General features: G+C 34.5%; 2 protein-coding genes across 2 annotated transcripts; both read right to left on the bottom strand.

Moving 5' to 3' along the window:
* Window positions 1-1,405: 1,405 nt before the first annotated feature.
* On the bottom strand, window positions 1,406-3,071 carry LOC113709262 (uncharacterized). The gene is made up of 5 exons (XM_072065358.1): window positions 2,964-3,071; window positions 2,513-2,637; window positions 2,253-2,384; window positions 1,929-2,123; window positions 1,406-1,847 (listed from the first exon to the last, which is right to left on the bottom strand). The coding sequence occupies exons 2-5, from the start codon at window positions 2,615-2,617 to the stop codon at window positions 1,629-1,631; spliced, it is 651 nt and encodes a 216-aa protein (XP_071921459.1). The 5' UTR covers window positions 2,618-2,637; window positions 2,964-3,071; the 3' UTR covers window positions 1,406-1,628.
* Window positions 3,072-6,389: 3,318 nt separating this feature from the next.
* LOC140014548 (proton pump-interactor 1-like) lies at window positions 6,390-7,740 on the bottom strand. Its single transcript, XM_072065558.1, has 5 exons — window positions 7,666-7,740; window positions 7,269-7,391; window positions 6,989-7,129; window positions 6,675-6,869; window positions 6,390-6,579 (listed from the first exon to the last, which is right to left on the bottom strand). The coding sequence occupies exons 2-5, from the start codon at window positions 7,371-7,373 to the stop codon at window positions 6,448-6,450; spliced, it is 573 nt and encodes a 190-aa protein (XP_071921659.1). The 5' UTR covers window positions 7,374-7,391; window positions 7,666-7,740; the 3' UTR covers window positions 6,390-6,447.
* Between the last annotated feature and the right edge of the window lie 7,036 nt (window positions 7,741-14,776).

Raw genomic sequence — 14,776 nt, 5'->3', positions numbered from 1 at the left:
TATCTGCTCACAAGAATTAGTTAGTTATGTTTATCAATCCTTGATGATCTTATTTTAGAAAATGTGTTACTTTTCCCAAATTACCTAGTTTTCTTTTTGGTATTATTATGGAAACATGAAAAATATTGTGGATACACTATAAATGTTAAATTATATATTTAAGTTTTAATTGAATTAGAGTTTGCCTCGTCAAAAGAAATTTTCTGATTTTGCCTTTGTCAACAAATATAATCCCATTAATTGTTGTAAGTCGTGATCCGGTTGGAAGCGCTTGAATTTAGCGGTCAAACTCACGGTGGTGGAAGATTTAAATGACGGCAATATATGAATCCTTCTGTCCGTGCGGTTTTTGCCCATTTTGCCCCAACACAATCATAGTCGTGTTTGCAGTACAATATATTATTGTTGACCACGTAATTCCATGTTTTAGCAGCTAATTCCAGGAGAACCATACTTTATCATCTACGAAGGCGAAATTATTTTCAAGGGTAGTAGAATATATTGCTCCTCAATTTTCTGTTTTGGGTTCTGGTTTTTTGCAGAAAAATTTATACGTTTTCAGTGAACATATTTTTAATTATTTTTTTCACTTCACGTACATTAAATCGTTTCAAACAACTGTATTCTTCCTTGTTCTTATTTATCTAATTCGCCGTTGATATAATCTAGTGCTATTAGTCTAACAATCTTTAAGGCTAAAAAGTCAACTTCTTGCATGAACCAAGCCCGACAAAGTAGAAAATGTTATGAATACGGTAAACCACGTTGCAAACATGATCTCACATGGTCATTATAGTAAAATTCCATACTCAAAACGAATAATATGTGGCATAGATTTAATTGATAGCAGCCCCAAACCTAGACTCCACATAATAACTTTTGAATCTAAACTGCTGACTCCAAAAATTTATGTCAAAATTGTAGTAGCCAATAACTTAAAAGTGGTATTAACTATTCTTATTTTACTTGTGGGTGTTGACCATTTGTGCAATATTTTTTGAACTTTTTTCTAACAAAAGAACGGTGGAATTTAAGAAGCGAAGAGAAAAAGGAAGATTGAAATTTAGAACCTCTACGTCTTGAGCAGGACTGTCAATGGAGCCGCACTTCATTCGGTCTGCAAAAAAGCCCAATAAGCCTTATGTTTCACAAGGCTGGATAGTGTTTTGGTCTAAATAATAGGTCCGAATTAATTCTGAATCGAGTTTGATCATCACAGCCTTAAGCCCAATTAAAGCCAGACCTATTCATATGTATAATTAATTTCATATTAAATGATATGTATAATATATGAAAATACATATTACAACATTAAAAATTTATATTCAATTTATAATAATTTATAAATATATTATGAGGTTGGGTTGAACTCAATATGAGTCCAAAACTCATGTTAAATGATGACCCGAACCTGAGCCTTCTAATCTAGGCCTCAACCCAAAGTTTGGAAGTGCGTAAGTTCTTTTTTTTCTTTTTTCTTCTTCTTTTTTGAGCTCTATCTTGTTAAAACATGGCCCGTGAAACGTGATTGACATCCCCAGTTGTGAAGCCTCAACCTACCCAGAATACGGCTTCGGCCTCCATTTGACCAAAAAAATCCAACTTTATTGATCTGGGCGATAGTGCTTTCAATTTACAATCCAGAACAGGTGTCGAGTGTCGACACAACTTCTAAGTTGTTCAAGATGCCCATACAATTCCTTTCTTTCGCAATCTATTTCTTCCAGTTTTTTCTCCAAAGAACTAATCTCTCTTTCGACAGGAGGCAATCTTTTCTGAAGCCCCTTAATCTTTGAATAATATGCCTTCTGTTGCTTGCTTTCTCCTTCAAGTTCATTGTACAGCTGCTGAAAAACAATTGTAGAGGAGAAACTTCAATATATGTGCATTCATATTCAGTAAAAACTGCAAAAACAAAAAGATCTTACATCAAATTGACTTTTGATCGATTCCTTTGAGTTCAAAAGCACGTCTCCTAATTGCCAGTGACTCCAACTTTTTGCTTCAAGATTTGCGCATGACTTTTCTTTTTGTTCTTGTGCACACTTGATTTCTCTGAGGATTTGTTTCTCCTCTGCTAAGGAGTTTCTCCCACATTTAAGCCGATGAAATGAGCCCTTAATCTGTTTTTGCAAAGTCGGATTGGAACAAAGTTTGTAATTCAGATGGTATACTAATTGAAATATGTTAAATTGATATCCAAAGGAAAAAATTAAATCGTATGCAGTCAAAAACAATTTTTTCTGATTCACCTGCTTTGTAAATTCATCGACATGATCATACTCATCTAGAGCTCCTTGTAAATATCGAATTGCATCTACTTTGTAGTATCCATGGTACAGAGATAGGTTCTCTAATTGTGTGCGAATATGGAATCGATCAAACTGTATTGGATAGTTTTAATGGAAGAAGAAAAGAAAACAAATCTTAAGATATTAGAAAGAAAATTGAAGGAGTTGGAACTTTCAGTGTAAGAGAAAGATTGAGGTCATATATGGTATCCAAATTTTACCTCTCTCTTCTGCAATCTCTGAACAATCTCAAGTCGAGCTTCATTCTTCTGATGAATCAAAGCTTCTGCATTTTTAACTTTTTCTTCAAGATTCAAAATCTCCATGATCCAAAATACCAATAAGCCTGCTGTCAATCAAGATTCAAGGAGGAATGAAGGTCACATATCTTTCAAATTTATAGCTAGGCAATTAGCAAGTTTACTAAGTCGATAAACAGTTGATCTAATCGTTCTGATCAGTACTTCATTCATCAAATAATTTACATTAAGAAATGAGACGAATCAAATTAAAGCATACTACATATAAAATCAAAACAAACTTAACAGTAATTATGAAAATGCTGGTGATTTTTTTTTTTTTTTTTTTTTTATAAATAAGAAGCATACAATTCATTTCTGAGTTTTAGTCCTACTTAATAAGGGAAGAAATTGGGAGGAAATGAATACCAACCTGAGAAGCAGAATGAGGGAAAGCAGGTGGTGGGATCAAATATGGTGGTGGAACCATCTAAGGAAGGCAATGAATTATTTTCGTGTTGGAATAGAATAGAATTGTGGACCAGGTTTGCTCCATGCATGCTTTGCAAGGCACTTGCTCCCCAAGTCAACCATGTTAATTGCCTTAATCTTTGCCTAATTGACTTTTTTTTTTATTAATCATTTGCTATTCTCAAATGACTTTAAACACCTAATTTTAGCTTTTGAGAAAAAAAAAAAATAGAGAGAGCTGTTGTTTGTGTTCTTAGTTGCTTTTTAAATCCTGGTTTTAACTTTTCTATAGGAAAAATGGCTGAAGATAGAAGCAACAAAATAGGCGCTTTTAGATTCTGGAAGTCAGATATCTGCAATTGGCTTACCATTTCTCAATATAACACCTGGTCAAATATCTTAGTTAACATTTGTCAAGCTTTTCAGAAGCGGTATGAGGATTATGTTAAAAAAAAAAAAAGTTGTAATGGAAATTTTGCACATAATATTTCTTGTGAAATAAAATTTTTTTTTCTAACGGGTGCTTACAAGGCATTCGTTAACATATTTAGTATTCACCTAACCTATCATATATATATATATATACACACATACTAACATCTATTATCATCTCTTGCATTTATATATTTTTCTTATTTAATCTTATCTATGCTCCTTTATATTTATTTATTTTTAGTAATTAATCTTATATTTTAAAAAATATAACACCTGAAATATATCTTAACGATAGGACACTCGTTAGACAAACCGAATAAAAAATCAGGGGATAAAATGGGAAACGGGATATACCTTAAGGGGATTAATTGAAATTAATACTTTTATTTATTTCGATGGCCTTTCCAAAAACGAGAAGTTATTTCAATTTCGTTTTTGTGCCAAAATGAATTATAAAGATACGACCAAAAACAGAATAGAAAATTGCATTGGAAAAGCTTCCATTAGCTTTAATTATTGTGGGTGTGAGTGTCACTTGTCTTGCATTGTGCTTAGTGGGTAATTGTGCTAAGTTTAGCGAACGAGAGTGACTCTAAGTACTTGCTTCAGCCTTTGATTTACACTTGCTGTTAGTAGTGAGAAGCGTATTGCCAAAGATTGAACAATAATCTTTTCTACTCCGATATCCAAACAGAAATCAAATGACCTTGCATCTGCAATGGTTCGTTTATCATGACTAGGCTAGGTATGTCAATAAATAGAGTTTGAAATGGATCTCTTTAATCCATATTCAAACTCATTAAATTTAATAAAATCGAGACTTAGGTCCCGTTTAACAGATGAATTTTTTTGATGTTTATCTAAAATTTTACTGTAATTTATTGTAGAATTTGCAGAAAAAATTTTTAAAATGTAAAACTTTTTCTTTTATTTTATTTTTTTATTCTTTCTTTCTTTTTCCTTTTCTTTCCTCTCCACTTCTTCACCCTCACCTCATCCACTTGTTGGCTGCCCGCGCCGGCAGCAAGAGAAGGTTTTTTTTTCCTCTCTCTCTCCCTGTCTTCTCCCTCCCTTTCTCTCCTCTTCCCTCCTCTCTTCTCCCCTCTTTCCGGCAACCTCTCTCAAGTTCAAAAACCTTTCAGATTTCCGTTGGTATAAGGATACTTTTCTGACTAGAATCTATGATAGAGCAGGTGGTAATCAAGCCAATTAGAAAGAAAAGTTCCTTAATAGCCTTCCTAAATCAATATGAGCTCCAAAATCAGTATGATGGTGTTGTTTCATGAGAAATAATCACCTATAGATAGCTTATAAGCCAAATCCAACAAGTTGCCTTAAAAGTTTATAAGCAAGACAAGATGCTTAAACAACTTGCAAAAGATATAGTACAACGAAATAAGGATCTTGGCTATTTCTATGAGCAATTTGGTCTCTCAAATTGTCATACGAAGCATAGAAAGTCCAATTTTGGATAAATTCTATTTTGGACTCTTAAATAATAGACGTGATTTCACATTAGCCTTTAAAGTCCAATTTTAGGCACTTCACCTCATAAAACACAAATGCTGTCCTACTTCAATATAATTATTGACAACCATTGTTGAAACTAATGCAACAGTGGGCAAGTAATGCTCAAAATAGGATGAAATACTGTAACGTCCTGAGTTCATGTACTGGTCTAAATAACTTTAATCAGAATCACAACTTCAAAATGATTAATCCAACTTATTGAGTAGCCCATGCTACATAACTCTTGGACCTAAAAGGCTAGACCCAAATGTACAAGCCAAATTATTGGTAACGCTTAAACAAGAATGTTTTTTTTTTTGGGCAAAAATCAAATATTTATTGATGATTAGCAATCAGTTTACACAGCAGTACATCCTTATATATTGCAATATCTCCTTATCTACTACTCTATACATTAGTAATCTACCATAAAACAAATCTTAGGACTAAAATTTCATTCTAAACTCAGTTCCCAATTTGCTTTGGTTCTTGGGATGTTTTTCCAACCTGCCACAATGCTGCTTATCACCTACACTATCCCCTACATCGCCATTTCTGCTGTTGTCGCTTTTCCTCTAAAGACTCTTCTATTCCTTTCTCTCCATAACATATACACAACTGCTAACATTGCAAGTTTCCTTACCCTGTTCAAGAATGAATCATTTGTAATATTTCGTATCCACCATTCTACTTCCTGATTTCATCCATGCTTTCCTCTATAAAGAAGACACGGTTGCTGGATTCTACCCCGTACATAGGCTGAATAGTCACAAGAAAAAAACAGATGGTCTATTGATTCCCTGGCACAGGCACATAATGGACACCGATTTTCTGAAATAATTAATCCGCCGTCTCATTAATCTATCTCTTGTAGCCAACCTGTTTTTACATACCAACCACATTATGAATGCATAACGAGGTATATAACCCTTAAACCATACCAGTTTAAACCATGCTACAGTTTGATTGCTGCTTCTCAACAATTGAACTGCTGATATAGTTGTATATATTCTTGCTATGTCTCCTGCCCATCTAAATGAATCCTGCTCCTGAGGTAGTGGCCTGCATTCTGTAGGGACTGCTCAGATTAAATCTTCCACTTTTTGGTTCCTTACTTTTTCCTGTAGGCCAGCTCCATTCTCCATTCTCCATTAGTGATTCTAATTTTGCATCGATAGAACTACCAAACTGAGTTACAATCTCCCTTCCATAATGTCTGATTAATGGGCTATAAGTAAATGTTTTGTCCATTTCCCACCACTGCATCAATTTGCTTCCAAGCATTCTCTCTTAGTTGCCTTAAGCAAGAATGTTATTAGCCATTCCTGTGTTGCCTATCCCATTGATGTGGGATTAGGTATCATCTAAGGACTTTTCTGACCGTAGCTAATATAGTTCGAGCAACTCTTGTAAATTAAGGCTTTCAAGTCACAATCAAGAATAGTTTTCGAGACAAGTTCTGAGTTCTTGAAGATGCTTATACAACTGGCCTCTTTCGCAATCTATTTTTCCAGCTTTTTCTGCAAATAACTAATATCTCTCTCAACAGCAGGTAATCTCTTCTTAAGTTGGTGAATCCCAGAATAATATGCCTTCTGTTGCTTGCTTCCTCCTTCAAGTTCATTGTACAGTCGCTGAAATATAGTTGTATTGGTGAAACTTCAATATGCACCCAAAAAGAAGAACAGGGGAGAAAAAAAAAATAAAGAAGCAGCAAAAAGAGTCTTACATCCAAATGACTTTGGACCGATTCCTTAGAGTTTAAAAGTACTTTTGGGAAACGCCAGTGACTCCAAGTTTTGGCTTCAACATATGCAGAATACTTATCTCTTTGTTCTTGAGCACATTTGATTTTTCTAAGGATTTGTTTCTCCTCAGTTAAGGGGTTTCTCCCATTTTTGAGCCGATGAAATAAGCTGTTAATCTGTTCTTGAAAAGTTGGAAAGGAAAAATATCAATCACCTATAATAAAGTTAGTCAATTCAAATAATAGCTAATTGAAACTTGTCCAATGAAAATAGTGAATATGGTAAATATACCTACCTGGTTTGTAAATTCTTCTGCAGCTTTATACTCATCTACAGCTCCTTGTAAATATTGAATTGGTTCTTTAATGTTTACAGCAAAATTTTCAATTTCGAGCGACAGGCCTTCTAATTCGGTGAGCATATGAAACCGATCAAACTGTATTTGATTTTTTGTAAGGCAGAAGAATACTTAAAAAAAAAAAAATCAATAGTACACTCCAAACTGGAAAAAAAAAAGATTAATTAATTGGGATTTTTACTGTAAAAATATTGAGCTCATACTGTTGAATTTTCACCTCTCTCTTCTCTAGTCTTTGAACAATCTCAAACCGAGCTTCATTCTTCTGATCAATCAAAATTTCTGCATTTTTAACCTTTTCTTCAATCGTCAACGTCTCCATGATTGGACGCTGATAAAGCTGCTGTCAATCAAGATTCAAGGAGCGAGCAAAATTCACATATATTCAAACTTAGAACGAATTGATCAGTAACTGATTCATTCGATTCGATCATTTGAACTTTTTCATGAGATAATAACATGCATCAAGCAGAAAGACTATTCAAATAAACAAGAAAAATATAAAATCACATAAGAACTGATATATGTGCTTCAAGAATTTCGTGGAAATTTTTTCCATAGCAAACTTTAAATGACAAAAATTGCTAAAATTTGGGAAGGAAATGAATATTGACCTGAGAAGTAAGATGTCGTAAAGCTGGTGGTGGTGTCTGAGTATGGTGGTGAAGGTGTCTAAAGAAGACAATGGATTATCTTCGCGTATGGAATATTATACAATTGTTGACCAGGCAACTCCATGTTTTACCAATTCATGCACACTTGCTGCCCACGTCAATTTCGCTGATTAACTTTTAGTGCAATATCTTTATACTTTGCCTAATAGATTTTTTTTATTGGAGCCCCTTTATGAATTAATCTTTCTTACACAATACACTATTGAATGAATCACAATTATACAAAATTTGAATTTGAACTCTAAATTTTGTACATGTGTCATGAATCCAACGATGATAGTGTATATATTATCAGTATATATAAGATTTACTCTATCTTTATACTTTGGCTGATAGTTTTTTTTTATTGGAACATGAAAAATGGGTAGTAAATTGCATTAAATTCCCCCCTAAAGTTTGATCCAAAAATCACTTTGCACCCAAATTGTATTTATTAAGCACTTTGCTAGCTCCCTGGACTAAGAGTTAAAGCTAACAATTCGGTGAAATGAAGTGTTCTTCAATTAGCAATTACCCCTATCAACTATGACTTTAGTTGTACTTTGTCATTCCAAAGAATTGAGACAATAGTTTATTCTCTTGATTCATGGCCACATTACCTGGCCAAAATCCAAGTAATAATAGAAAATAATTACTAATACATAATCTTATATAAAATAAGAAATAATTTCTAATTCCTAAACTCATACAAATAGAAAATTCTTAGGCTACTATTTCAAATAGGAGGGAGGGATGGGTTGGGTGGTTCGGGGGAGGGAGTGTGAGTGAGAGATCTCGAGTTCGAGATCTCCCACTTACACTTAAAAAAAAAAAATCAAGTAACTAAAATAATTAGAAAATTAGTTACTTTCACACAAAATAAAGAATCTATCTAAAGGAAATTAAGTCAATTCCCTAATAGTCCATTCATCAAATAATAACATTAAGAAACAAGATGAATCAAATTAAAGCATACTAGTTATGAAATCACAATGAAACTGCGGGTGAATTGAGAGGGAAAAAAAAAGGCATACAATTCATTTCTGAGTTTTAGTCCTAATTAATAAGCGAAGAATTTGGGGAGGAAATGAATACTAACGTGAGAAGCACAATGACGGAAAGCAGCTGGTGCGATCGAATATGGTGGAGGAACCATCTAAGGAAGGCAATGAATTATTTTCTTGTTGGAACAGAATAGAATTGTTGACCAGGTTTACTCCATGCATGCTTAGCTAGGCACTTGCTCCCCAAGTCAACCTTGTTAATTTAGTTAGTTAGATCACTTTAATCTTTTGCTAATTGATTTTTTTCATTAATTAAGGGGGAGTAGTTAAGAGGTTCTGTTTTGTTTATTTGGGGTTTGCTATTCTCAAATGATTTTAAACACCGAATTTTAGCTCCTTCTTTTTTTTTTTTTTTAAAAAAGAGTAGTTTTATGTGTTCTCAGTTGCTTTTTAAATCCTGGTTTTAACTGTTCTAATGGTTGAAGATCAGAAACAACACTTTTAGATACTGGAAGTCAGATTTATTTGATAGCAAGAGATTAAGGAAAATATTATGTTTAGATTGCTATTTTCAACGTTCTATACAGCAAGGAAGAAAATTGTGATTTCTTCGTTTCCATGTTCTTTCGAATTTGATAATTTCAATGATTTTTTCAATGAAATAATCTTTTTAATATTGGTTAGGAATATAAACTTGGCTAGTTTTTTTTTTATTGAACTAAATCTGCGATTGGCGTACCATTTGCCTATATAACACTGGTCAAATATCTTAGTTAATATTTGTCAAGCTTTTTGGAATCGGTACGAAGATTACGTTAAAAAAAAGGATGCAACAGAAATTTTGCACATAATATTTCTTCTAAAATAATCTGTCAATAGCCTATAGTTTTTGTGGCTAGTAGATGCGGGTTACAAAAATAGTTGCTTAATTGTATGATTTACACTAGTTACGAGTGAGGATTAGCAAAGACGACCAGAGCAGCAGCTTACTTCTTTAGTCCAGTTTTTCATATATATATATATATATATATATATAACCTAACAGGGGATGGATGGAATTTAAGAGGCGAGAAGATGAGGATTATAACCCAGGACCTTTGAGTCCTAAGGTCTCGACTTGTTAATATAATTTCTTTAGCCTACTTGTTAATATACAATTTTTGACATTTTAAGTTAGGGGATCGATATTTGAACGAACTCCACTTTGTATTTTTGAATTTGTATTACTTTTTCACTTTACACCCTATACTTCAATGGTGGATACTTTGCACCTTAAACTATTAATTTTAAATGTTTTGCACCCTAATTCTCAAATTCATCCCATTTAAATCCAATGAATATAAACTTTAGCAAAATTAATGGCATAGAGGATCCAACAAATGAATAATAATGTGTCAAAAGTGGTCCAAAGGTGCCACAGTCCCATAGCAAAAACAAAACAATATATCATAATTAATTTACACAATCTTTTATCTCATTCATTTTTCTAACAATATTAATGATTGAGACCATATAAATCAATGACAGTATTCTAAAAGTGTCAAAAAAGTTAAAAGATCGCAATTAGAGCAAAACAGTACATTATTATTAATGTTTGCTATCTTTTATCTCATTAATTTTATAAATGTAATTATTGATTAGACTTAAATAGGACAAATTTGAGAGTTTACGGTACAAAGTGTCCAAAATTAAGAGTTTAGGATGCAAAGCTATGTTTTCAGACTCGGACCGGGTATCGACTTGATCGAGCTCAAGGGTCAGGGTTCGACCGGGGTTGAACCGGATGATGTCATAAATAAAAATTATTTAAAAATTAAAATAGTATATGTAAAATACCTAAGAGTTTGTTAATATTAATAAAAGTATATTCATATATATTTGATGTTTCAAATATATTTAACAAGAAAATACAAAGAAATTAGAACAATCAAGTAGTAATTTATATTATTTAATGAACATTAACAAGTTTAGAATTAAAATTATGGACTTAATTGAAAAATAACACCAAACTTTAAGACAACATTTATAAAGTATGAAATATTTGAGGTATATTAATAATTTTTAACAATTTAGGGGTCAAAACATAATATTAAAAATGCTTTGGCCTTTCAAAAAAAAAGAACTTTGACAACCGGTTCTTCAATTTTCCCGGTCAAACCCAAATTTTGATCTGGTTTGACCGAGTTTTTATTTTTCCGGTTTTTAGGGATAACTTGGACCGAACAGTTGGCCGGTTCTCGATTCGACCGATCGGACCGGCCGACCCGGTCCGAGTTTAAAAATATAAATGCAAAGTGTCCAAAATTGAAATTTATGATGAGAAAGTTCTTTGCACTTCCGTACTATGTATATTGCTTACCATACATGCTTATTATTTCGCTTAACACTAATTCCAAAACTATGTAAGATATAGAAAAGTATGTATCAAAATCTGTGACAGCCCCACCTTCCCCTAAGGCGAACCAAAGAGGTTAGCGGACTGCCTGCCCAGCTCTCGCCAGGACTAACGAGTAGTTACACGCGATCTAAAACGTTTCGGGAAAGTAAAAACGCACTCGGACAAACCACAAGTACCAAAATAAAAAAAAATAAAAAAATGAAACGATGAATAGTGGCCTGACACAGCAGAATCCGGCCGGAATCTGGCTGGATTACCAGTCGGATTCTTGGCCGGATACTGTCCAGTAGCTAACAGCCCGGATTCAAATTTTCCCCAGGCAATCCGGCCGCAAATCCGGCCAGTTTCTGGCCGGATTCCTGGCCGGATTTAGGCCAGGCAGTCCTCGCCAAAATTTTTTTTCTTTTCCGTTTGGAAGCCGAACCTGTCCGTAATCCAACCAAACATCAAAAATACATTTACAACTTGTCATTTAGCATATACAAGCCAAAATGGCATCACAAAAGTGATCCTACAAGATTATCCATATAAGGTTTGCAAATTACAATTCAAACAAAAGGTTGGATCACAATGCACTTAGGGGACCACTCGGCAACCCCTTATCAAAAGCCATTCCAAAAGAGTTTATATTCCTGTAAGGAAAACAAAAGGAACGGTGTGAGCTAATTGCCCAGTGAGATACTATCACTTACGCAACCAAGTGCATATAAGCATCAAGCTTTCAATCAATATAATAAACATAAGCAAAGGCACACGTCAAATATGGTGATAAAAGGATACAGATGGCTCTCAAGAGCCCTTTTCCTCGTTTGCATTTCTTGATCGAACGTCATTGACTCTCCGTCAATGTTCAACAATAACCAACCGTAGACTCCACTTTACTTCCATTCCTTCCACCTAACATTCCCCAACCAGGCCCGAAATCCAAACACGTGCATTGTGGTATTACTCGAGTAAACCGGAATCGAGAGTCTATCATACTACAAGATTCCATATAACATTGCCCCAAGGCACATTAATTGGCACGACCAAGCCCTCGCCGGCTCGATTCAATCAATTACCAATGGGGTTGAGCTCATTGATAACATTTGTAGTCGTTGGAGACTCGTCCAAACGACACCAAGTCATGTATTTCATTTCATATAACATTTCATAGAACATTCCAATAACTTTTTAATAACATGCGAAACAATAAGTGAGAGTGATAAAGTACACTCTCACTTCAATCAATTAACATTCAACATCTCAAGTTCAAATATCAAAGCCATATAAGAGCACACAAGTGAGTAGTACACTCACCAAGCTAGCAAATGTGGTTTCATGCACTTCCGTCAAAAGAATGTTGTGCACCACGGTCACGTCCTAAAACATGCAAACAAATACAATGAGACTCGATAACGAGTCATAAACCAAGGCCAAACATGACCCCAATAGGGTTCCATAAGCATATACAAACATTAAAGGAAACCAGAAATTTCGGAAATGTAACTAGCTTTGGCCCTGAAAAAAACAGTTTTTGTCCTCATTTTGCGGTAATGACACCAATTTCACTACGATTATCGGATGAGGGTGCAAGACCCACCATTTCGAAGCTAAAAGACAGGGCTACAACATAACAGAAGGTCACTCAACCCAGTTTTGAGTGCAAACAGGTTAAAAATGCAAGATACTACATCAAAAACGTAAAACAGATTCACCAAAACGCATGCTAGCGGAAACATCATAACTCAGGCTCTCCAAGTCCAAATCTAGAAATTATAAAACCATCTGAAAGCTAAGAAACAGAGCTAAATTTCATCAGAAGGCCTCAACAACCAATTCGGAAGAAATTCCAGCCAATTACAGGCGCAATTCTTACATTCGGGTAAAACCAGAACAGCAATAGTAATTTCGACTTATCTCATTATACACTACTCCGATTGACCTAAAATTTTGTAGGCACTTCTAAAATGTCATTCCCTACAACTTTCATGTTTTAAGCCAAGGCCAATTCGGCCTCTAACTAGGACCTAAAAATTCGGGCAGAATGCTCCCTCAAGAACCCTAATTTTCTGAAATTTCTTCCAAACCAAAAATTGGTTGCAATTAATCACTTTTTCCACCTCCTAGAGTCATTATATACCATTTATAATCATCATAGATAGCCACACAATCATGCTTATATTAAAACAGAAAAATCCCCAAAAATAATAAAACTTCATCATTTCAACCACAAATCAAGAAATAATCCATCAACTTGCATCTTATACTACCACTAAGCATGATTTAAGCATCAATTAAAGGAGGAGGGTGATTCTTCACCACTTACCTTAGAACAAGAGAGAGAGAGCTATTGGTCACCTTAACCTTCCAAAAAAAAACTTCACACAACAACTCACCAACACTTCCTTAAGTGGTTTTATGGAGCAAAATCAAGGTTGGATGGTTGGTTTTGGTGATTTGGAACAAGATTGAAGTGTTTTCTTCCTTGTGCTTGGAGTAAGAGAGAGAGAAAGAGAGCAAGAGAGGGCCGGCCACCTTTGAGGATTTTTTTGATGATTTTTGGGTCATTTTTTGTTTATTTAAGTCAAATGGTAAGACCATGAATAGTGGTCTTAAGGTTCAACCACTCAAATGGTGACACTTGTCACCTTTTAATAAATACCTACCTACCTTGTCTCTTTTATATCAATCCGCTTAGCACCCTCTACTTATCTCTTAACACCCGGTGAATTAATTCCAGTATTCAAAACTTAACCTAGTTGGTCGAATTTTTCCGAACTTTTCGCACTAGTGGGTCCCACGTCCGGTATACGCTCTTAATTTCTCAAAATCCATTCGATACTAGAAAAATCATCTAAAAATTATATCTGCTCCTTAAATTCATCTAGCAATTTTTCTAATCACGAAAATGCAGAAAACAAGCCATGAAAAATACGAGAAACCTAGAAATTGGAAAATTACGGGTTCTCACAAAATCACTATCTTCACATAATCTTGCACTATGACAAACTTCAAATAAAGCATATACACCACCACAATTATGAACAGCATGAATCCAATTCAATTCATAACACGACATGGATCTCAAGAAATTCTTTCGATTTGATAAGTTGTGTATACAATCCTTCTAGCAACTTTTAGTACTTGCATAAGCTGCTTGGCCTTAGAATTGTATGCCTTTTGCTGTTTCCTTGATCCTATCAATTCACAAACAAAAACTGCAAACTACAAACAGGAACAGATGGAAACAATATGAGCGATTGAACTTCATATTACAAAGAACATAAAAATAAAGTCTTCCCTCCTGACAAAGACTTGCCATCTGACTCAGCCCCTCAAGTATATCATCACAATCTGCCACACCACAGAGATCTGTCAACTGATTTCTCCAAGAAATACTCATTGAGCCTTAGGATCTCCTTGTTCAAGTCAACTTGTTTAGAACCCCTGTCCTCAAGAAGGGCCACGAGATTGTTCTTTGAGATATTTAATAAGGATCTCACCCAACATGGCTGCATTTTCTTTGACATCTTGAGCAGATGTCCTGCGCAGCACTAGTTTAAAAAGGAAGGGTAGTGAAACCTCAGACAAATCAGTGTGATGGGATAGGAACCCAAAGAGGCTGGGGCTGCTGGGACTGGGAGTAATTGATGGGAAAGCTTGCAAAATTAGTGAAGGAAATGCATAA

The sequence above is a fragment of the Coffea arabica genome, chromosome 9e, assembly GCF_036785885.1.
Source record: "Coffea arabica cultivar ET-39 chromosome 9e, Coffea Arabica ET-39 HiFi, whole genome shotgun sequence".
In the NCBI taxonomy this organism is placed as follows: Eukaryota; Viridiplantae; Streptophyta; class Magnoliopsida; order Gentianales; family Rubiaceae; genus Coffea; species Coffea arabica.
The sequence above is the reverse complement of the archived record's forward strand: the minus strand, read 5'-3'. Positions and strand labels throughout refer to the sequence as shown.